General features: G+C 48.8%; 1 protein-coding gene and 2 non-coding genes across 3 annotated transcripts in view; 2 read left to right on the forward strand and 1 right to left on the reverse strand.

Annotated features, from left to right (window-relative positions):
* Nucleotides 1–4084: 4084 nt before the first annotated feature.
* Nucleotides 4085–4191, forward strand: LOC116501481. Its single transcript, XR_004254445.1, has one exon. It is a non-coding gene; the product is annotated as a U6 spliceosomal RNA (small nuclear RNA).
* A 9208-nt stretch (nt 4192–13399) lies between these two features.
* LOC116501383 (transportin-1-like) overlaps nt 13400–24631 on the forward strand; it is a 98702-nt gene continuing 87470 nt past the window's right edge. Inside the window, 2 exon segments of the mRNA XM_032206908.1 lie at nt 13400–13414; nt 19288–19380. Coding sequence (XP_032062799.1) covers nt 13400–13414; nt 19288–19380 — 108 coding nt within the window.
* On the reverse strand, nt 15412–15518 carry LOC116501482. Its single transcript, XR_004254446.1, has one exon. It is a non-coding gene; the product is annotated as a U6 spliceosomal RNA (small nuclear RNA).

The raw sequence follows: 24631 nt of genomic DNA on the forward strand, positions 1-24631 counted from the left end.
AAACAACAACCCTTAGCCTTTCTTTTTTTTTTTTTCTTTTTTTTTTGATACCAACAGGTGTCCGGACCTGCGGCGGGAGAAGGCGACTCTACACAGCCTTTCAAACGCCGCGCCACACGTCCATCCGTTGAGCCGGCGGAGGCTTGGCTCAGCACGCCGCCACAGCAGTGCTGGTCTGCGGCTGCGCAGGCCACACTCCCCCCACCCGGCTCCCCAGTGCCCGCCCGGGCCCCCCTCCGCCCTGCCTGTCCCATGCAGGCCTCGGCCAAGGATACATGTTGCACAGCTCTCTGTGTGGTAGTGTCTGGGGATTGGGACTCCCTGAGTAGCTGCTCGTCAGGCTTCCACTCGTACTCCATCTTTGCTTGCTGGAAAACACCAGAAAACAGGAGGACGCGGTTAGCAACGCAGCAGACCCCAGGCCGTGGGGGAAGAAGAGATCAAGCGAGCGGCCAGACCCGGCCCACTCTCACCCCTTTGGTCCGCCAGCCCAGAGCCCGGCCCCATGACCGGCCGGAACCGACCTGTTCCTGCTGCCGCCTACTGAGCGCCACACCGAGCCGACAGACAGCGCGAATTTGCAATCTGGCCCTAACAGCCGCCTTGCGAACTCCTGGGTCCTAGTGCCAGGCACGCCTCCGACCGCCTGGGCTGCCTCGAACCCGCCAGCGTCGCTGTCAGCCTTTCCCGGGTGCGTCCCACACCGTCAAAACAAAGTGCTTCTTCCTCAGCCCCCCGAATCGAATACAAATAGAAAGCTCCAGCAGCCACAACACGCGAGGGAGGAAGCCGCCCGGACCTGGCCACCTCGGGACACTTGTGGTTGCGAACACCCAAACCCCGACAGCGAGCAAGGAGGTTGCAGCCAACGGAGGAGAAGCAGAGATGAGAAAGCAGACACAGGAGTTAGGAACGTCGTTACTGTTTACCATCTGTTTTACTACTGTGTGATTTGGTTTAATGTTGAGTAGATTTCAGAAGTTCTCAGTGTCACATGTATAAAGAGGGAATAGGTCTGACTACACAAGGAAGGGGGAAAGAAACTCAAAAGAAACTGTTGTGAATACCTAGTGTATCTTATCCTTAGCCTCAAAATATATATTTTAAGGGAGATCTCAGGACAAAAATATCAATTTATACATATGTATATCATATAAATGTATTATATATATTATCATAGTGTTGTGGTTTAACCCGGCAGGCAGCTAAGCACCGCACAGCCATTCGCTCACTCCCCCACAGTGGAATGGGAGAGAGAATCGGAAAAAAGTAAGAATGCAAGAACTTGAGGGTTGAGATAAGGGCAGTTTAATAAGAAAAGGGAGAAAACAAGAATAAGAAAAAGAAAAGTGTCGTGGTTTAACCCGGCCGGCAGCTAAACACCACGCAGCCGTTCGCTCACCCTCCCCCCTCCCTCTCTGGGACGGGGGAGAGAAATGGAAAGTGAAGCCCGTGAGTTGAGATAAAGACAGTTTAATAAGACAGGAAAATAATAATAATAATAATAATAATACAATGATGATAATAGTACTACTACTAATAATATGTACAAACAAGTGATGCACAGTGCAATTGCTCACCACCCGCTGACCGATGCCCAGCCTAACCCTGAGCAGTCCGGCCCCCTTCCCCGGCTAGCCACCCCTATATATTGTTTAGCATGACGTCAGATGGTATGGAATACCCCTTTGGCTAGTTTGGGTCACCTGTCCTGGGTCTGTCCCCTCCCAGCTCTTACTGCACCCCCAGCCTGCCCGTTGGCAGGACAGAGCAAGAAGCTGAGACGTCCTTGGCTTGGTATAAGCACTGCTCTGCAGCAATTAAAACATCGGGGTGTTATCAGCACTCTTCTCATCCTAAGCCAAAACATAGCATTCTACCAGCTACTAGGAAGAAAATTAACTCTGTTCTAACTGAAACCAGGACAAAAAGCAATAAAACAAGTGATGCACAATGTAATTGCTCATCACCTGCCAAGAGATGCACAGCCAGTCCCCAAGCAACAGTAGTCTTCCCAGCCAAGTTCCCACAGTTTTATTCTTGAGCAAGACATCATATGGTAAGGAATATCCCTTTGGCCGGTTTGGATCAGCTGTCCTCGTTTTGTGGGAACCAGCTTTTCCTGCATTGAACATCCAAACCAGTAAACGTATGTTCTTTTAGATAATACAATTTCAGATTTGCGTACGGTTATTTGATCTTCATTTCCTACTGTCATCCATTCCCTTTGGCTGGTGGGTCTAGGAATAGAATAAGAAGCTGAGGAAACTAAATTGCTAGCTTTCTATCCTATTGAGACAATTCCAGCTATAATAGTTTTTGCTTTATGTTGCATATCATACTAGAAATTGTGTACATGTGCAATCGATCCCATAATACACCACTTTGTAATGAAGCTGACCTCAGGTTTCCCGGAACACTGGACATTTCAATACTAGAGGCAAATAAATCTGTAATGCGATTATTTCTCCATGGAATATCAGCTAGATATAGTACCTTTGATCAACTAATCTTCTGGACAAAGGCCAGAGTAATTCATAGGATCATAGAATCATAAAAGTTGGAAAAGACCTCCAAGATCATCTAGTCAAACAGCCCCCTATGTCGCATTAAGGGGTGTAGCCGATTAACCATTATGGTCCTCCTCAAAGGGAAAGGGGGAGAAAATACGATAAAAAGGGCTCAAGGGTTGAGATGAGGACAGGGAGCTCACTCAACAATTATCGTGATGGGCAAAACAGACTCAGCATAGGGAGATAATAAGATTTATTGCCTCTTACTAACAAGCTAGAGAAGTGAGAAACAAAGGAAAGAAACCAAAAATGCCTTCCCCCCATCCACCCTCTTCCACCTCCTCCCCCCAAGAGGCACAGGAGAACGGGGGAATGGGGGTTGCGGTCAGTCTATAGCACTTCGTCTTCACCGCTCCTTGGTCACTCTTGTCCCCTGTGCCGTGGGGTCCCTCCCACGGGATGCAGTCCTTGATGAACTGATCCGGCGTGGGCTTCCCACAGGCAGCAGCTCTTCCAGAGCTGCTCCAGATATGGGTCCGTACCACGGGGGCCATGCCTCAGGAGAAAACTGCTCCAAACTTGGTTCCCCATGGACAGCAGCTCCTGCCAGATCACCTGCTCCTGCGTGGTCTCCTCTCCATGGGCTACAGGTCCGGCCCGGAATCTGCTCCGACAGGGGTCCTCCACAGGCCGCAGCCTCCGTCAGTGCAGGTCCACCTGCTCCACCGTGGTACTCCATGGGCTGCAGGGGGACATCCTGCTTCACCATGGTCCTCACCACAGGCCGCAGGGGACTTCTGCTCCGGCACCTGGAGCACCTCTCCCCCTCCTTCTTCACTGACCTTGGCGCCTGCAAGGCTGTTCCTCACTCCTCTCACTCTCCCAGGTGCTGTGTGGCAGCATTGTTGTTTTTTTTTTTTTTTTCCCCTCCCCTGTCTTAAATATGCTCTCACAGAGGCACAAACAACGTCGCTTATTGGCTTGGCTCTGGTCAGCAGTGGGGCCCTTACCAAACATGGGGCAGCTTCTAGATTCTTCTCACAGAAGCCACCCCTATGGTCCCCTGCTACCAAAACCTTGCCACGTAAACCCACTACAATATCTGAATTAGTTTGGAAGCAGGAGTTTCCTTAGCTTCTTCCTGAGCACAAGACAGACACCTGATACTGCACAGATTACAGCTTTACCTTTTCTCCCTCCAATCTTTTGTGCAGCCTGACACTCCTTAATGCTTTCTACCACTTTCTCTTTATTTTTCCAAAAATTTTGAGCCCACTCCTGCCACACCTGGGAAGGGACACATTTACATTTTTGTAGCAGTTTATCCATAACAGTCCTGCTGACTACGTGTAATTTCTCTGTCGCATTAAGGGGTGCAGCCGATTAACTGTTATGCGTCCGGTCGGATTCAGTGTACTGAATTATCATGGTCACAAATTCACCAATAACATATTAACCGATATGGTCCAGTTGGATTCAGAGTACTGAACTATCACGGTCACGGATTCACCAACAACGTAACATGTCCTCACTCTAGTCGCGTTCAATGAGAACTATCACGGCTAGGATATGTGCTCGCTTCGGCAGCACATATACTAAAATTGGAACGATACAGAGAAGATTAGCATGGTCCCTGCGCAAGGATGACACGCAAATTCGTGAAGCGTTCCATATTTTTTTGCCCACCTGTTAAACACGTGGCTCTGGGGCTGGTGCCAACGCAGAAATCTTGGGTTTTTCGACCATGGGGCACTTTACTCAGCATCCGGCCTGATGGCCGCAGACGGGTCCCTATCTTTTAGGGGAAAAAGGATCCTGGGCCAGGAGCTGGCAGGGCTCATTGAGAGGGCTTTAAACTAGGTAAGAAGGGGGATGGGGCTGAAGCAAGGATTGTTGGGGCTGTGCCAGGGGGAACAATGGCAAGGCCGGAGGATAAGGTAATGGCCCAGCTGAAGTGCATCTACACCAATGCACGCAGCATGGGTAACAAACAGGAGGAGCTGGAAGCCATCGTGCAGCAGGCAGGCTACGACTTGGTTGCCATCACGGAGACATGGTGGGACCAGTCTCATGACTGGAGTGCTGCAATGCCTGGCTATAAGCTCTTCAGAAGGGACAGGCAGCACAGAAGGGGTGGTGGTGTGGCTCTCTATATTAGAGAGTCTTTCGATGTTGTAGAACTCGAGGCTGGGAATGACAAGGTCGAGTCCCTTTGGGTTAGGATCGGCAGGGACAGCAAGGCTAGTGTCCTGGTTGGGGTCTGCTATAGACCGCCGAACCAGGATGAGGAGATGGATGAGGAGTTCTACAGGCAACTGACAGAAGTTGCGAAATCTTCAGCGCTTGTACTCGTGGGGGACTTCAACTTCCCTGACATATCCTGGAAGCACAACACAGCCCTGAGAAAGCAGTCTAGGAGGTTTCTGGAGAGCGTGGAAGATAGCTTCCTGACGCAGCTGGTTAGTGAACCTACCAGGGGTGGTGCCCCGCTAGACCTTCTCTTCACAAACAGAGAAGGACTGGTGGAGGATGTGATTGTCGGGAGCTGTCTTGGGCAGAGTGACCTCGAAATGGTGGAGTTCACTATTTTTGGCGAGGCCAGGAAGGGGACCAGTAAAACCGCTGTATTGGACTTTCGGAGGGCTGACTTTGAGCTGCTCAGGACACTAGTTGGTGGAGTCCCTTGGGAGGCAGTTCTGAAGGGCAGAGGGGTCCAGGAAGGCTGGGCGCTCTTCAAGAGGGAAATCTTAATGGCACAGGAGCGGCCTGTCCCCATGTGCCCAAAGACGAGCCAGCGGGGAAGAAGACCAGCCTGGCTCAACAGAGAGCTGTGGCTTGATCTTAGGAGAAAAAAGAGGGTTTATAATCTTTGGAAAAGTGGGCAGGCCACTAGGGAGGACTATAAGGATGTAGCGAGGCTGTGCAGGGACAAAATTAAGAAGGCCAAAGCTCATCTGGAACTCAATATGGCTACTGCCGTTAAAGATAACAAAAAATGTTTTATAAATACATCAACACAAAAAGGAGGACTAAGGAGAATCTCCATCCTTTACTGGATGCGGGGGGAAACTTAGTTACAAGAGATGAGGAAAAGGCGGAGGTACTCAATGCCGTCTTTGCCTCAGTCTTTAGCGGCAATACCGGTTGTTCTCTGGATACCCAGTACCCTGAGCTGGTGAAAGGGGATGGGGAGCAGGATGTGGCCCTCACTATCCACGAAGAACTGTTTGGTGACCTGCTACGGCACTTGGATGTGCACAAGTCGATGGGGCCGGATGGGATCCACCCAAGGGTACTGAGAGAACTGGCAGAGGAGCTGGCCAAGCCACTATCCATCATTTATCAGCAGTCCTGGCTATCGGGGAAGGTCCCAGTCGACTGACGGCTAGCAAATGTGACGCCCATCTACAAGAAGGGCCGGAGGGCAGACCCGGGGAACTACAGGCCTGTCAGTTTGACCTCAGTGCCAGGGAAGCTCATGGAGCAGATCCTCTTGAGAGTCATCACGCAGCACTTGCAGGGCAAGCAGGCGATCAGGCCCAGTCAGGATGGGTTTATGAAAGGCAGATCCTGCTTGACGAACCTGATCTCCTTCTATGACAAAGTGACGCGCTGGGTGGACGAGGGAAAGGCTGTGGATGTGGTCTACCTTGACTTCAGCAAGGCTTTTGACACCGTCTCCCACAGCATTCTCCTGAAGAAACTGGCTGCTCTTGGCTTGGACTGGCGCATGCTTCGTTGGGTTAGAAACTGGCTGGATAGCCGGGCCCAAAGAGTCGTGGTAAATGGAGTCAAGTCCAGTTGGAGGCCAGTCACTAGTGGCGTTCCCCAGGGCTCGGTGCTGGGGCCGGTCCTCTTTAATATCTTCATCGATGATCTGGACGAGGGCATTGAGTGCACCCTCAGTAAGTTTGCAGATGACACCAAGCTATGCACGTGTGTCGATCTGCTTGAGGGTAGGAAGGCTCTGCAGGAGGATCTGGATAGGCTGCACCAATGGGCTGAGGTCAACTGCATGAAGTCCAAGTGCCGGGTCCTCCACCTGGGGTGCAATAACCCCAAGCAGAGCTACAGGCTGGGAGATGAGTGGTTGGAGAGCTGCCAGGCAGAGAAGGACCTGGGAGTATTGGTGGATAGTTGGCTGAATATGAGCCAGCAGTGTGCTCAGGTGGCCAAGAAGGCCAACAGCATCCTGGCTTGTATCAGAAACAGTGTGACCAGCAGGGCTAGGGAGGTGATCGTCCCCCCGTACTCGGCTGTGGTGAGGCCGCACCTCGAGTACTGTGTTCAGTTTTGGGCCCCTCGCTACAAGAAGGACATCGAGGTGCTTGAGCGGGTCCAGAGAAGGGCGACGAAGCTGGTGAGGGGCCTGGAGAACAAGTCCTACAAGGAGCGGCTGAGGGAGCTGGGCTTGTTCAGCCTGGAGAAAAGGAGGCTCAGGGGCGACCTTATTGCTCTTTACAGATACCTTAAAGGAGGCTGTAGTGAGGTGGGGGTTGGTCTATTCTCCCACGTGCCTGGTGACAGGACGAGGGGGAATGGGCTCAAGTTGCGCCAGGGGAGTTTTAGGTTGGATCTTAGGAAGAACTTCTTTACCGAAAGGGTTGTTAGACATTGGAACAGTCTGCCCAGGGAAGTGGTGGAGTCACCATCCCTGGAAGTCTTCAAAAGACGTTTAGATGTAGAGCTTAGGGATATGGTTTAGTGGGGACTGTTAGCGTTAGGTCAGAGGTTGGACTCGATGATCTTGAGGTCTCTTCCAACCTAGAAATTCTGATTCTGTGATTCTGTGGTAAAATGAGGTCCACTGTCTGATGAAAGTCCCTCTGGTATTCCAAAACGAGGAATTACTTCTTTCAGTAAAACCTTTACTACCTCCCTAGCTTTATTAGTTCGGCAAGGGAAGGCCTCTGGCCATCCAGTGAATGTGTCCACCAATACTAGAAGATATCAATATGATCCTTGCTTAGGCAATTTGGAAAAGACCACTTGCCAATACTCCACAGGTTTCATCCCTTTCCTTATGTGCCCTGGCGTTGGTTTTGGCTGGATCTTGGGGTTGCTGGCACAGCACACAGGGCACCTTCGCACTACTTGGTTTGCGATAGTTTGCATTTTTATTCCAATTAAAAAGCGCTTCAGGCAATCTACCATGACATCAGCACCAAAGTGTGTCCCTTTGTGTAAGTCTTTCATTAGCTGTTCAGTCATAGTTTCTGTTATCAGGAGCTGTTCATTGGGGGTCTCTCACCATTCATCTTTTTGCTTTGTACGTTTTAGTTTTTCCGCTAGTTGGATCTCTTTAGTGGTATATTCTGGTGGACTGAGCAAAGTCTTTGCACAGGGGACTAACATGCCTTGTAGGTCTCCTGGTGCTCTTCTAGTTGCTTCCTTGGCTGCTAAGTAAGCTTTCCTGTTTCCTATTATTATGTCATGATCACCCTTTTGGTGGGCCTTGCAGTGCATTGCTGCTACAGCTTTGGCCCTTTGCACTGCTTCTAACAACCGTAAAATTTCTGGACTGTGCTTAATTGGTCCTTCAGCTGTTGTCAATAGCCCTTGTTCCCTCCAGATGGCTCCATGGGTGTGAAAAACTCCACAGGCATATTTAGAATCTGTATAGACGTTGAGGGTCTTCCCTTCTGCAAATTCCAAGGCCCTAGTCAAGGCAATTAATTCAGCTTTTTGTGCTGAGGTATTGTGGGGGAGTGACTTTGCTTCTACAGTGTCCCAAAGGGCCACAACTGCGTATCTTGCTTTGGGTTGTCCGTTTTCCATAAAACTGCTACCATCCGTAAAATACTCAAGGTCCGCGTTAGCGATTGGTTCATTTTTAAGGTAAGTTCAGCTGGTGTATGTGTGCTCAATAATACCCGCACAGTCATGTTGGATTTCTCCCGTCTCCTTGGCTGGAAGAAGCGTTGCTGAGTTCAGGGTGCTGACTACAGACAACTTTATGTCTCCTTGGTCTACTAGTACAGCTCAATATTTAGTTGTTTGGCTTGGGGATAGCCAGACGTTTCATTTGGCTTCCATTACAGCTAGCACTGCATGCAACACAAATACCATCAAGGGTTGTCCCAGAGTCAGTTTTCTAGCCTCTTGGACTAGGAGTGCAGTCGCTGCTACTGCCCTCGAAGAAGGCGATCCCTTACTCGTTTCATCTAGCTGCTTGGAAAAATATGCCACTGGTCTTTTCCATCTTCCAAATATGTGGGTCGTTGTACTGGGTCTGGCTGGAATGTTAACTTTCCCGGCAGCAGCCCATTCAGTGCCGTACTCTGTACTTGTAGCTGGAACAGCAGTGTTATCACACCAGTGTTGTGTCTACTGCTGAGCAGCAGTGGCACAGCATTGGGCCTTTCTCTAACCCTCCTAGGGGGTGGGCAAAAAAGTGAGGAGAGAAACATCACTAGGGCAGCTGACCTAAACCAATCAAAGGGATATTCCATACCATGTGGTGTCACACTCAGCAATAAAAGGTGGAAACAGGAAGAAGAGGGGAGGGGTGGGCTCTCATTGAGAAGACGTCGGTCCTCCTCTCGAACACCGGCTGCGTGCGTTGAGGCCTTGCTTCAAGGACGTGGTCAATCATCGCTCATTTGTGGGAAGTAGAGAGTAATTTCTTTCCTCTGCACTTCCATATAGCTTTCATTTATTTTGTTTGTTTGTTTTCCTCCTTTTTTCCCCTTTCCCTTTTATTTCCCCTTAGTTAAATTGTTTAGTTCATGGTAGTCTTTATTTAATTATTATAATTATTTCCCTTTAATTAAATTATCCTTATCTCAACCCGTGAGTTGTTCTTTGCTTTACTTCTCCCCCTCCTTATCTAAAGGAGGGGGAGTGAGAGAGCGGTTGTGGGGTTTAGCTGCCCAGCACGGTAAAACCACCACAGTCATCACCCCGACCGCCACCCCCTTCATTCATGAACAAACAATTGGAAAGTTTTTTTCATGTTTGGCAGCCCTAGGGCTGAGGCTGACATTAGGTCCCTTTTTATATTATCAAATCCCTTTTGGCACTCGGCAGTCCCTTCGGACACATTTTCTGTCCCCTTTGTTGCTTCATACAGAGGCTTTGCTATTAGTCCAAAACTGGTGATCCAAATTCAGCAATAACCTGCCATCCCTAGGAATCTTCACAATTGCTTTTTCATTTTGGGGACATCAATTTGGCATATAGCTTAGTTTTGCTCAATACAAATCAGTTGCTGAATAACTAATGGGTCTACTTACAATAGGCTGACTGAAATTGAGACCTTTTATACTGATTCTTCCACAAAATATACCAACTTGGCCTCCCATTAGTCTAACTCCTTCCATCTTCAACACAGATCCTTACTTAATTAAAAATGTGGGACAACAACGAGTTCTCTTTAAACCTAGCTGGTCTCTAAAAAGGGTAGAGCTAGTTCTGTGCATTAATCTCTCAGAAATCAACCCAAAATGTACCACTTTTTAGAGAACTGCCTACACCAGCTGGTTAGCATGGTTACACAGACGTTCTCTGAAACAATCTCGGTGCATGCCACGAGATGCCACTGGGTTATTGGGAACAGGATTAGGTATACTAAATAGCATTGACGCTGAGGTTCTAATGAGTAGAATAACTGCTACCACAGACAACCTAAGGAAATTGGAATGACCAATAAAATCATCCTTATCGACCTCAGGAGCAAGTCAATGGCTTCTATCAGACATTTTACCCCACTGGGAACAAACTGAAGAAAATGATCATCAATTAATTGTAAATGACCTTGGAAAAACTCAAGGTGATACTTCCCTTGCCTTGAGCTGCATCCAAGCACAGTTGTGGATACAGTCTGTAGCAGCAACTATTATTAGAGAGGGAGAAGGAGGAACTTTGCCCACTGAAATTTGAAAATTGATTTGGGATGATGCTTCAGAATTTGAAAAGGAGTTTCAAACATGGTGGCAATTAGTCAACTTTACCTACTATGCAGAAAGTGTTAAAATTATTGCCTTTATACTTACCATAAGCAATGTCACAGTATACAATGTGTATCCAATCATTGCATTAGGACTCAATCATAATGGAACTATACTTTATCCTAAGGAGCGTAAAGTATGGGCCCATCAAAAGGGAGGAAAGTGGCAGACAATTCATGTAAATGCATGTATTGTGCGTGAACAAAGAGGCTTCATCTGTGAAAGTAACACGCTCGAAGCCCAAGACATTTGTCTTGACACTGAACAAAACATTTGTCACTTTGAGGTACATCCTAATGAAACCCTTGAAACTGTACTTGTATATATTGGGAAAGGCTGTGTTTGCATGAGCAAAGATAATACTACTGTAAAGTGGTCACCCTAATGTTTGTGTTTGTAACTTTACCAAAATTCTATGATATGATTTTAGTTACTCAGCTCCTGTCACCTCTTACCAACTTGTTACATCCAATTATATTCTGCTTCATAATCTGCTGCCTACTCCTATTGGAATGAACCTTACACTGGTGAAGAAATTAGTGTTACATGAAGACTTGAAGTGGCTGATGAAACAAGTTTGAGAAAATGGATGAAAGACTCTGATTACCGTCCATCATGATATAGAAGAAATACATTGAGTGATGGAAAGAGTAAGGAAAGGTGAAAAACACCACTGGTGGGACACTTTGTTTGGATGGTCGCCAACTGCCACAGGAATCTTCAACAAGATGCTTCGCCCTGTTGTTCTGTTAATACTCATTGTATTATGCTTTATGCTAACAACTAGTTTGTATGTTAAACTCTGGATCATGATGAAATGTTAAGTAACCCTACACAATATACATACACTCGATAATCCTCATCCCAAGAATGTATGTGATATACCTGATACATTCCAAATGTCATGAAGCTTGAGTGACTATAGTCATGGGGTGGATTATGTGGAGTAATTGCCTAAAAGTAAATAGGAAAATGAAAATAATATTCACATTTTAAAGAAAATGTACAGCATTTCAGGGTAGGGTGTAGCTGCATTACCTGAGCATCCCTAGGCTTCCAACCTCAGATGTTACCAAACTAGGGGAACCTGGTGCGCTAACTCTAAGGAACAGTAGGGGCCGTAGAGCGGAGTGGAGACACCGCGGCTAGGCTCTGTGACAAGAGGGGGACTCAATTGTTCTTGTGCACACCAAGACGGATAAGCTGCACTTTTGCTACCCTGAGACAACGACCCGTCATGTTTTTGACAAAAATCTGTACTCTAGTGTACTTTTGCTCATTATAATATCATTATAATACCAAAACACACCTCCACCCCAAAAGCTACCCGCCTCCAAGGTGCAACCACCCCTCACTGAGCACACGCTATGAATTTCTCAGAGCCTATACCTTTAAACGAAAGTGAGAAAACTTTTCACCAATCATAACCAAGATATGCTTGACTAGAGTCACTCAAGCTCCACCTAAAAGATAGAAAATAATATAAATTGGCTTAAGAGAAAGGGGATGTTAGAGAAGATACCATTGTCAGGGAAGATACTGTTGTGAGGGACCTTCTGACTTCTGGGATCAGTCGACGACCTGAGCCTCTCTTCCTCCCCCGTCCCCAATGGGACAACTTTGGGTGAGATTTGAACACTTGGTTATACTGCGTGTCTCCACAGAAACTTAGAAATCTCTATAGAGTTTTTGTGCCTTTTAACACATTAATAGCCGGGCTGTGTACCTGTGTATTTCATGCATGCTAGCTTGCTTTTGCAGACAGTAAATTATCACTGGCAATCCAAAGAACCTGTGTACTTGTTGCTGTAATAAATTGCACTTAATTGCATTGTTCCTATCACAGAATCACAGAATTTCTAGGTTGGAAGAGACCTCAAGATCATCGAGTCCAACCTCTGACCTAACGCTAACAGTCCCCACTAAACCATATCCCTAAGCTCTACATCTAAACGTCTTTTGAAGACTTCCAGGGATGGTGACTCCACCACTTCCCTGGGCAGACTGTTCCAGTGTCTAACAACCCTTTCGGTAAAGAAGTTCTTCCTAACATCTAACCTAAAACTCCCCTGGCGCAACTTTAGCCCATTACCCCTCATCCTGTCACCAGGCACGTGGGAGAATAGACCAACCCCCACCTCACTACAGCCTCCTTTAAGGTATCTGTAAAGAGCAATAAGGTCGCCCCTGAGCCTCCTTTTCTCCAGGCTGAACAAGCCCAGCTCCCTCAGCCGCTCCTTGTAGGACTTGTTCTCCAGGCCCCTCACCAGCTTCGTCGCCCTTCTCTGGACCCGCTCAAGCACCTCGATGTCCTTCTTGTAGCGAGGGGCCCAAAACTGAACACAGTACTCGAGGTGCGGCCTCACCACAGCCAAGTACGGGGGGACGATCACCTCCCTAGCCCTGCTGGTCACACTGTTTCTGATACAAGCCAGGATGCTGTTGGCCTTCTTGGCCACCTGAGCACACTGCTGGCTCATATTCAGCCGACTATCCACCAATACTCCCAGGTCCTTCTCTGCCTGGCAGCTCTCCAACCACTCATCTCCCAGCCTGTAGCTCTGCTTGGGGTTATTGCACCCCAGGTGGAGGACCCGGCACTTGGACTTCATGCAGTTGACCTCAGCCCATTGGTGCAGCCTATCCAGATCCTCCTGCAGAGCCTTCCTACCCTCAAGCAGATCGACACACGTGCATAGCTTGGTGTCATCTGCAAACTTACTGAGGGTGCACTCAATGCCCTCGTCCAGATCATCGATGAAGATATTAAAGAGGACCGGCCCCAGCACCGAGCCCTGGGGAACGCCACTAGTGACTGGCCTCCAACTGGACTTGACTCCATTTACCACGACTCTTTGGGCCCGGCTATCCAGCCAGTTTCTAACCCAACGAAGCATGCGCCAGTCCAAGCCAAGAGCAGCCAGTTTCTTCAGGAGAATGCTGTGGGAGACGGTGTCAAAAGCCTTGCTGAAGTCAAGGTAGACAACATCCACAGCCTTTCCCTCGTCCACCCAGCGCGTCACTTTGTCATAGAAGGAGATCAGGTTCGTCAAGCAGGATCTGCCTTTCATAAACCCATGCTGACTGGGCCTGATCACCTGCTTGCCCTGCAAGTGCTGCGTGATGACTCTCAAGAGGATCTGCTCCATGAGCTTCCCTGGCACTGAGGTCAAACTGACAGGCCTGTAGTTCCCCGGGTCTGCCCTCCGGCCCTTCTTGTAGATGGGCGTCACATTTGCTAGCCGTCAGTCGACTGGGACCTCCCCCGATAGCCAGGACTGCTGATAAATGATGGATAGTGGCTTGGCCAGCTCCTCTGCCAGTTCTCTCAGTACCCTTGGGTGGATTCCATCCGGCCCCATCGACTTGTGCACATCCAAGTGCCGTAGCAGGTCACCAAACAGTTCTTCGTGGATAGTGAGGGCCACATCCTGCTCCCCATCCCCTTTCACCAGCTCAGGGTACTGGGTATCCAGAGAACAACCGGTATTGCCGCTAAAGACTGAGGCAAAGACGGCATTGAGTACCTCCGCCTTTTCCTCATCTCTTGTAACTAAGTTTCCCCCCGCATCCAGTAAAGGATGGAGATTCTCCTTAGTCCTCCTTTTTGTGTTGATGTATTTATAAAACATTTTTTGTTATCTTTAACGGCAGTAGCCATATTGAGTTCCAGATGAGCTTTGGCCTTCTTAATTTTGTCCCTGCACAGCCTCGCTACATCCTTATAGTCCTCCCTAGTGGCCTGCCCACTTTTCCAAAGATTATAAACCCTCTTTTTTCTCCTAAGATCAAGCCACAGCTCTCTGTTGAGCCAGGCTGGTCTTCTTCCCCGCTGGCTCGTCTTTGGGCACATGGGGACAGGCCGCTCCTGTGCCATTAAGATTTCCCTCTTGAAGAGCGCCCAGCCTTCCTGGACCCCTCTGCCCTTCAGAACTGCCTCCCAAGGGACTCCACCAACTAGTGTCCTGAGCAGCTCAAAGTCAGCCCTCCGAAAGTCCAATACAGCGGTTTTACTGGTCCCCTTCCTGGCCTCGCCAAAAATAGTGAACTCCACCATTTCGAGGTCACTCTGCCCAAGACAGCTCCCGACAATCACATCCTCCACCAGTCCTTCTCTGTTTGTGAAGAGAAGGTCTAGCGGGGCACCACCCCTGGTAGGTTCACTAACCAGCTGCGTCAGGAAGCTATCTTCCACGCTCTCCAGAAACCTCCTAGACTGCTTTCTCAGGGCTGTGTTGTGCTTCCAGGATATGTCAGGGAAGTTGAAGTCCCCCACGAGTACAAGCGCTGAAGATTTCGCAACTTCTGTCAGCTGCCTGTAGAACTCCTCATCCGTCTCCTCATCCTGGTTCGGCGGTCTATAGCAGACCCCAACCAGGACACTAGCCTTGCTGTCCCTGCCGATCCTAACCCAAAGGGACTCGACCTTGTCATTCCCAGCCTCGAGTTCTACAACATCGAAAGACTCTCTAATATAGAGAGCCACACCACCACCCCTTCTGTGCTGCCTGTCCCTTCTGAAGAGCTTATAGCCAGGCATTGCAGCACTCCAGTCATGAGACTGGTCCCACCATGTCTCCGTGATGGCAACCAAGTCGTAGCCTGCCTGCTGCACGATGGCTTCCAGCTCCTCCTGTTTGTTACCCATGCTGCGTGCATTGGTGTAGATGCACTTCAGCTGGGCCATTACCTTATCCTCCGGCCTTGCCATTGTTCCCCCTGGCACAGCCCCAACAATCCTTGCTTCAGCCCCATCCCCCTTCTTACCTAGTTTAAAGCCCTCTCAATGAGCCCTGCCAGCTCCTGGCCCAGGATCCTTTTTCCCCTAAAAGATAGGGACCCGTCTGCGGCCATCAGGCCGGATGCTGAGTAAAGTGCCCCATGGTCGAAAAACCCAAGATTTCTGCGTTGGCACCAGCCCCAGAGCCACGTGTTTAACAGGTGGGCAAAAAAATATGGAACGCTTCACGAATTTGCGTGTCATCCTTGCGCAGGGACCATGCTAATCTTCTCTGTATCGTTCCAATTTTAGTATATGTGCTGCCGAAGCGAGCACATATCCTAGCCGTGATAGTTCTCATTGAACGCGACTAGAGTGAGGACATGTTACGTTGTTGGTGAATCCGTGACCGTGATAGTTCAGTACTCTGAATCCAACTGGACCATATCGGTTAATATGTTATTGGTGAATTTGTGACCATGATAATTCAGTACACTGAATCCGACCGGACGCATAACAGTTAATCGGCTGCACCCCTTAATGCGACAGAGAAATTACACGTAGTCAGCAGGACTGTTATGGATAAACTGCTACAAAAATGTAAATGTGTCCCTTCCCAGGTGTGGCAGGAGTGGGCTCAAAATTTTTGGAAAAATAAAGAGAAAGTGGTAGAAAGCATTAAGGAGTGTCAGGCTGCACAAAAGATTGGAGGGAGAAAAGGTAAAGCTGTAATCTGTGCAGTATCAGGTGTCTGTCTTGTGCTCAGGAAGAAGCTAAGGAAACTCCTGCTTCCAAACTAATTCAGATATTGTAGTGGGTTTACGTGGCAAGGTTTTGGTAGCAGGGGACCATAGGGGTGGCTTCTGTGAGAAGAATCTAGAAGCTGCCCCATGTTTGGTAAGGGCCCCACTGCTGACCAGAGCCAAGCCAATAAGCGACGTTTGTGCCTCTGTGAGAGCATATTTAAGACAGGGGAGGGGAAAAAAAAAAAAAAACAACAATGCTGCCACACAGCACCTGGGAGAGTGAGAGGAGTGAGGAACAGCCTTGCAGGCGCCAAGGTCAGTGAAGAAGGAGGGGGAGAGGTGCTCCAGGTGCCGGAGCAGAAGTCCCCTGCGGCCTGTGGTGAGGACCATGGTGAAGCAGGATGTCCCCCTGCAGCCCATGGAGTACCACGGTGGAGCAGGTGGACCTGCACTGACGGAGGCTGCGGCCTGTGGAGGACCCCTGTCGGAGCAGATTCCGGGCCGGACCTGTAGCCCATGGAGAGGAGACCACGCAGGAGCAGGTGATCTGGCAGGAGCTGCTGTCCATGGGGAACCAAGTTTGGAGCAGTTTTCTCCTGAGGCATGGCCCCCGTGGTACGGACCCATATCTGGAGCAGCTCTGGAAGAGCTGCTGCCTGTGGGAAGCCCACGCCGGATCAGTTCATCAAGGACTGCATCCCGTGGGAGGGACCCCACGGCACAGGGGACAAGAGTGACCAAGGAGCGGTGAAGACGAAGTGCTATAGACTGACCGCAACCCCCATTCCCCCGTTCTCCTGTGCCTCTTGGGGGGAGGAGGTGGAAGAGGGTGGATGGGGGGAAGGCATTTTTGGTTTCTTTCCTTTGTTTCTCACTTCTCTAGCTTGTTAGTAAGAGGCAATAAATCTTATTATCTCCCTATGCTGAGTCTGTTTTGCCCATCACGATAATTGTTGAGTGAGCTCCCTGTCCTCATCTCAACCCTTGAGCCCTTTTTATCGTATTTTCTCCCCCTTTCCCTTTGAGGAGGACCATAATGGTTAATCGGCTACACCCCTTAATGCGACATAGGGGGCTGTTTGACTAGATGATCTTGGAGGTCTTTTCCAACTTTTATGATTCTATGATCCTATGAATTACTCTGGCCTTTGTCCAGAAGATTAGTTGATCAAAGGTACTATATCTAGCTGATATTCCATGGAGAAATAATCGCATTACAGATTTATTTGCCTCTAGTATTGAAATGTCCAGTGTTCCGGGAAACCTGAGGTCAGCTTCATTACAAAGTGGTGTATTATGGGATCGATTGCACATGTACACAATTTCTAGTATGATATGCAACATAAAGCAAAAACTATTATAGCTGGAATTGTCTCAATAGGATAGAAAGCTAGCAATTTAGTTTCCTCAGCTTCTTATTCTATTCCTAGACCCACCAGCCAAAGGGAATGGATGACAGTAGGAAATGAAGATCAAATAACCGTACGCAAATCTGAAATTGTATTATCTAAAAGAACATACGTTTACTGGTTTGGATGTTCAATGCAGGAAAAGCTGGTTCCCACAAAACGAGGACAGCTGATCCAAACCGGCCAAAGGGATATTCCTTACCATATGATGTCTTGCTCAAGAATAAAACTGTGGGAACTTGGCTGGGAAGACTACTGTTGCTTGGGGACTGGCTGTGCATCTCTTGGCAGGTGATGAGCAATTACATTGTGCATCACTTGTTTTATTGCTTTTTGTCCTGGTTTCAGTTAGAACAGAGTTAATTTTCTTCCTAGTAGCTGGTAGAATGCTATGTTTTGGCTTAGGATGAGAAGAGTGCTGATAACACCCCGATGTTTTAATTGCTGCAGAGCAGTGCTTATACCAAGCCAAGGACGTCTCAGCTTCTTGCTCTGTCCTGCCAACGGGCAGGCTGGGGGTGCAGTAAGAGCTGGGAGGGGACAGACCCAGGACAGGTGACCCAAACTAGCCAAAGGGGTATTCCATACCATCTGACGTCATGCTAAACAATATATAGGGGTGGCTAGCCGGGGAAGGGGGCCGGACTGCTCAGGGTTAGGCTGGGCATCGGTCAGCGGGTGGTGAGCAATTGCACTGTGCATCACTTGTTTGTACATATTATTAGTAGTAGTACTATTATCATCATTGTATTATTATTATTATTATTATTATTATTATTATTATTATTATTATTATTATTATTATTATTATTATTATTATTATTATTATTTTCCTGTCTTATTAAACTGTCTTTATCTCAACTCACGGGCTTCACTTTCCATTTCTCTCCCCCGTCCCAGAGAGGGAGGGGGGAGGGTGAGCGAACGGCTGCGTGGTGTTTAGCTGCCGGCCGGGTTAAACCACGACACTTTTCTTTTTCTTATTCTTGTTTTCTCCCTTTTCTTATTAAACTGCCCTTATCTCAACCCTCAAGTTCTTGCATTCTTACTTTTTTCCGATTCTCTCTCCCATTCCACTGTGGGGGAGTGAGCGAATGGCTGTGCGGTGCTTAGCTGCCTGCCGGGTTAAACCACAACACTATGATAATATATATAATACATTTATATGATATACATATGTATAAATTGATATTTTTGTCCTGAGATCTCCCTTAAAATATATATTTTGAGGCTAAGGATAAGATACACTAGGTATTCACAACAGTTTCTTTTGAGTTTCTTTCCCCCTTCCTTGTGTAGTCAGACCTATTCCCTCTTTATACATGTGACACTGAGAACTTCTGAAACCTACTCAACATTAAACCAAATCACACAGTAGTAAAACAGATGGTAAACAGTAACGACGTTCCTAACTCCTGTGTCTGCTTTCTCATCTCTGCTTCTCCTCCGTTGGCTGCAACCTCCTTGCTCGCTGTCGGGGTTTGGGTGTTCGCAACCACAAGTGTCCCGAGGTGGCCAGGTCCGGGCGGCTTCCTCCCTCGCGTGTTGTGGCTGCTGGAGCTTTCTATTTGTATTCGATTCGGGGGGCTGAGGAAGAAGCACTTTGTTTTGACGGTGTGGGACGCACCCGGGAAAGGCTGACAGCGACGCTGGCGGGTTCGAGGCAGCCCAGGCGGTCGGAGGCGTGCCTGGCACTAGGACCCAGGAGTTCGCAAGGCGGCTGTTAGGGCCAGATTGCAAATTCGCGCTGTCTGTCGGCTCGGTGTGGCGCTCAGTAGGCGGCAGCAGGAACAGGTCGGTTCCGGCCGGTCATGGGGCCGGGCTCTGGGCTGGCGGACCAAAGGGGTGAGAGTGGGCCGGGTCTGGCCGCTCGCTTGATCTCTTCTTCCCCCACGGCCTGGGGTCTGCTGCGTTGCTAACCGCGTCCTCCTGTTTTCTGGTGTTTTCCAGCAAGCAAAGATGGAGTACGAGTGGAAGCCTGACGAGCAGCTACTCAGGGAGTCCCAATCCCCAGACACTACCACACAGAGAGCTGTGCAACATGTATCCTTGGCCGAGGCCTGCATGGGACAGGCAGGGCGGAGGGGGGCCCGGGCGGGCACTGGGGAGCCGGGTGGGGGGAGTGTGGCCTGCGCAGCCGCAGACCAGCACTGCTGTGGCGGCGTGCTGAGCCGAGCCTCCGCCGGCTCAACGGATGGACGTGTGGCGCGGCGTTTGAAAGGCTGTGTAGAGTCGCCTTCTCCCGCCGCAGGTCCGGACACCTGTTGGTATCAAAAAAAAAGAAAAAAAAAAAAAGAAAGGCTAAGGGTTGTTGTTTTTTTTTTCAAATCCTGGCGTGGCTGCTTCGGTATCTGTCGCTTTACCGGATTTACGTTGGGCCACTGCCAGCGCCCAGCCGCGGCGGGGCAGGAGCGCCGCCCTCGCCGTGGCGGATCGCGCCAAGGGGGCTGGGGGGGGGGGGGGGTTCGCTGCCCGTGTGGCAGAGCTCGCATCGCGTTGCGGAGTACCCATCGTCCATGCGGCAAAGGGGGGAAGGGGAGGGGCAGCAAGCAGGAGCCTTTGAGCTAATCTGGCGCTGGGATTCGAGACGAAAGCCGGAGCTAGTGGGGGGTATGTGCCGCTGGTGGAGCCGTTGCCTGCATGCTTTCGCTGGCCCTGACGCTGCATGTTTTGCTGCATTGTGAGGATGTTGCTGCTTGTCTGGAAGCCTGAGCCTAAAATACTGCTTCTTATTTGTCTTTCAAATTGACAAGAAGGGGGTAATCTACTGTATGCAGCTTCTCGTGCTGCTTTGCAGTGCATTCGATGTTAGTGTTTTGGATTTATATTTTTTTTTTCCCCCTTAAGTCTCTTTTGATTGTAGAAATGATAAAATAGCAGAGTTTTAAGGAACAAAGTTTGAGGGGGAAATTTTAAATTAAGACTAATAGAAGCATAGATCTTGAAAAATCAAACTCTTACCTACTGTCTCCTGCTCTTTAAGTTAACATATAAGTGCTTTGAAATACAAAGAAGTCCTTCTGAACATCTATGAAGGTTATGAGTTTATCATTTTGATCCCTTTTTAAGGCATTTGCTTGAAGGTCTTCACATAAAGCAAAATAATTCACTGACATAGGTAAGACCCATATATATGGTTATTTTAAGAGTTTAGCTTGAAGCCAAATTTACTTGACTGCTGGGCTTTCCTAACAGATGCAGTCAGGCTTGGGAAGGCTTCTGCCCTTATCTAAAAGGTGGTTAGTTTTCATCTTAATCATCTTGTTCTTGCAGATGTTTAACCTTTTCAAGATGCTATTGCTTCCTTTGAAAAATTCTATGCAAAGTGAATAAGTTCTGATAATGCCCTAAACTTAAATAGGTGTTCTTCTTCAGTATTTCAAATACAAAAATGTTTATAGCAACAATAGTTTTAATGTGAAATTATATTTTAAAGTTCTGCTTCAAATAACTTAATAGCATCTGTTTTGTGTATTGAAAAATAGCACTGTATGTGCAGGATGGGCAATATAGTGGATGCTGTCCTGAATACGAGTACAAATTGACTAAACAAAGGTGCAGTTAACTGATGTTTCAAATTCTTTTCAAGTGGCAGTAGTAACTCCCTGCTGTGCTGAGATACCTGTGCTTTCAAGAAGGTCCTCATATGTTGGATTGGAAAGGTTAGATTTGTGGCATATTTTTATCATTGTATGTCAGCTTGGGAAAATGTTTCATTATAACTTGACAGGGCATGTCCTGTAATTGAAAATGTCTGTGTATGTATGTAACAATGTATACATATGTATATGTTACATGTTTGCCTGCCACCCCAAGCAGACAAATCCCTTCCCTGTCTACCTCGCCTTTCCAGGTGCCCTTATACAACAGGTATGAGGCTCTGGAACTTGATGGACAGACAAGTGATGATCACAGAATGGCCGAGGTTGGAAGGGACCTCTGAAGATCATCTAGTCCAAACCCCTGCCAAGCAGGTTCACCTAGAACACCTTGCACGGGATGGCATCCAGGAGGGTTTTGAATATCTCCAGAGAAGGAGACTCTACAACCTCTCTGGGCAACCTGTTCCAGTGCTCTGTCACCCTCACAGTAAAGAAGTGCCCCCTCACCCCCTTGGGGGGTGTCCTGGTAACGGGAGATGCTGAGAATGCGGAGATACTGAATGCTTTCTTTGCTTCAGTCTTTGCTTTAAGGACTCCCCCCCGGGACTCCTCGACCCTGGAGGGAGGAGAAAGAGTCTGGGAAGTGGAGATCTCCCCCCCGGTTGATGAGGGAGTGATTTGGGAGCGTTTGAGTGGGCTCAATGCACACAAATCCATGGGTCCTGATGGGATGCATCCACGTGTGCTAAGGGAGTTGGCAGAGGTGATTGCCAAACCGCTCTCTTATCGTCTTTGAAAGGTCCTGGAGAACAGGAGAGGTGCCTGAAGATTGGAGGATAGCCAATGTCACTCCAGTCTTCAAGAAGGGCAAGAAGGAGGATCCGGGAAACTACAGGCCAGTCAGTCTCACCTCTGATCCTGGGAAGGTGTTGGAACAGCTTGTTCTGGATGCCATCTCCAAGCAATTGGAAGAGAAGAAGGTTATGAGGAGTAGTCAGCATGGATTCACCAAGGGGAAGTCGTGCTCGACCAACCTTGTTGCCTTCTATGATGGCATCACCAGCTGGGTAGATGAGCAGTGGATGTCATCTACCTTGACTTTAGCAAGGCTTTCGATACTGTCTCCCATGACATCCTGATAGCAAAGCTGAGAAAGTGTGGGATAGAGGAGTGGACAGTAAGGTGGGTTGAGAACTGGCTGACTGGCCGAGCTCAGAGGGTGGTGATCGGCGGCGCAGAGTCCGGCTGGAGACCTGTGAATAGCGGTGTTCCCCAGGGGTCGGTGCTGAGTCTGGTCTTGTTCAACATCTTCATCGACGACCTTAATGAGGGAATAGTGTCTGCCCTCAGCAAGTACGCCAATGACACAAAGCTGGGAGGAGGGGCTGACACGCCAGAAGGCTGCGCTGCCATTCAGCGAGACCTGGACCAGCTGGAGAGATGGGCAGGAAGAAACCAAATGAAGTTTAATAACAGCAAGTGTAGAGTCCTGCACTTGGGAAGGAACAACCGCATGTATCAGTACGGGCTGGGGGACGACCTGCTGGAGGGGAGCTCTGATGAGAAGGACCTGGGGGTCCTGGTGGATGACAGGCTGACCATGAGCCAGCAGTGTGCCCTCGTGGCCAAGAGGGCCAATGGGATCCTGGTGGGCATTAAAAGGAGTGTGGCCAGCAGGTCAAGGGAGGTGATCCTCCCCCTCTACTCTGCCCTGGTCAGGCCTCACCTGGAGTACTGTATCCAGTTCTGGGCTCCCCGGTACAAAAAAGACAGGGATCTCCTGGAAAGAGTCCAGCGGAGGGCCACAAAGATGATACAGGGCCTGGAGCATCTTCCTTATGAGGAAAGGCTGAGAGACCTGGGTCTGTTCAGCCTGGAGAAAAAGAAGACTGAGAGGGGATCTCATCAATGTGTATAAATACCTGAGGTGTGGGAGACAGAGGGATTTGGCCAACCTCTTTTCAGTGGTTTGTAGGGACAGGACAAGGAATAATGGTCACAAGATAGAGCACAGGAAGTTCCGCACCAACACGTGAAAGAATTTCTTCACGGTGATGGTGATGGAGCACTGGAACAGGCTGCCCAGGGAGGTTGTGGAGTCTCCTTCTCTGGAGATATTTAAGGCCTGTCTGGACGCCTACCTGGGCAGCCTGCTCTGAGGAACCTACTTTGGCAGGGGGGTTGGACCCGATGAACTTTTGAGGTCCCTTCCAACCCCTTCAATTGTGTGATTCTGTGATTCTCATATTCATATGGAATTTCTTGTGCTTCAGTTTGTGCCTGTTTCCTTTTGTCTTGGCACTGGGTACAACTAAAAAGAGACTGGCTCTACCCTCTTGACACCCTCCCCTCAGTCTCCCCCTTTTCAGGCTAAACAGGCCCAGTTTTCTCAGCCTGTCCTCATATGACAGGTGCTCCAGTCCTCTAATCATCTTAGTAGCCCTCCTCTGAACTTGCTTCAGTAGTGGTGCTCTCCAGCAGGTCATCCCTCAGCCTGTACTGGTGCTTGGGGCTATTCCTCCCTAGGTGCAGGACCCTGCACTTGCATTGTTGAACTTCATGAGGTTCCTCTCGGTCCAACCCTCCAGCCTGTCCAGGTCCCTGTGAATGGCAGCACGGCCCTCTAGGCTATTAGCCACTCCGAGCTTTTGTGTTCTCAGCAAACTCTCATTCCATTGTCCAGGTTGTTGATGAATAAGTTGAACAAGACTGACTCCTGGGGCACACTGCTAGCTACAGGCCTTCAACTAGACTGCACCACTGAGCACAACCCTCTGAGCTCTGCCATCCAGCTAATTATCCATCCACCTCACTGTCCAGTCATCTAGGCTGCACTTACTGATCTTGCCTATGAGGATGCTATAGGAGACAGTGTGAAAAGCCTTGCTGAAGTCAAGGTAGACCACATCCACCATTCTCCCCTCATCTACCCAACTAGTCATCTCATCATAGAAGGATATCAGATTGGTCAAATATGACTTCCCCTTGGTGAATCCATGCTGACTATTCCTATGATGTGGATGAAGGTCATTATGGGTTGGAGAGGTCACCAAGGGGAAGTCAGCCTACCCCCCCTACATCATGACCATCTCTGACAAGAAAAAAAAAGAATGGTTATTGTAATTGGTGATTCACTTCTGAGGGGAACATTTTCTTCTAGAGCTTAGGCAGAAAAGGAAAGTGTATGGACACTGGAAGCGAGGTCAGATGACATGGGAGGACTACAGAGATGCTGTTCAACATTGCAGGGAGATAATTCGTGAGGCCAAAGCTCAATTAGAGTTAAAGCTGGCCGGTACTGTGGAAGGCGACAAAAAGGACTTTAAGTATATTAACAGCAAAAGGAGTACCAGAGAAAACATTGGTCCATTACTTGATGAGGATGGGCACCTCACAAATAGAGACATACACAAAGTAGAGATATTTAATGCCTTCTTTGTCTTCAACACTGATGACGGGGGCCCTGGGACCTTGAGTTGGAGGACCGTGACTGTAGAAATGATAAACTCCCAGCCAATTCCAAACTTGTGGGGGATTTACTACTCCAACTGGATGCACGTAAGTCTATGGGGCCTGATGGGATTCATCCCAGGGTACTCAAAGAGCTGGCTGATGTTATCGTGAGATTTCTTTTAATTGTTTTTCAACAATCTTGGAAATTTGGAGAGGCCCCAGTCGACTGGAAGCTGGCC

The sequence above is a fragment of the Aythya fuligula genome, chromosome W (assembly GCF_009819795.1).
Source record: "Aythya fuligula isolate bAytFul2 chromosome W, bAytFul2.pri, whole genome shotgun sequence".
NCBI lineage: Eukaryota > Metazoa > Chordata > Aves > Anseriformes > Anatidae > Aythya > Aythya fuligula.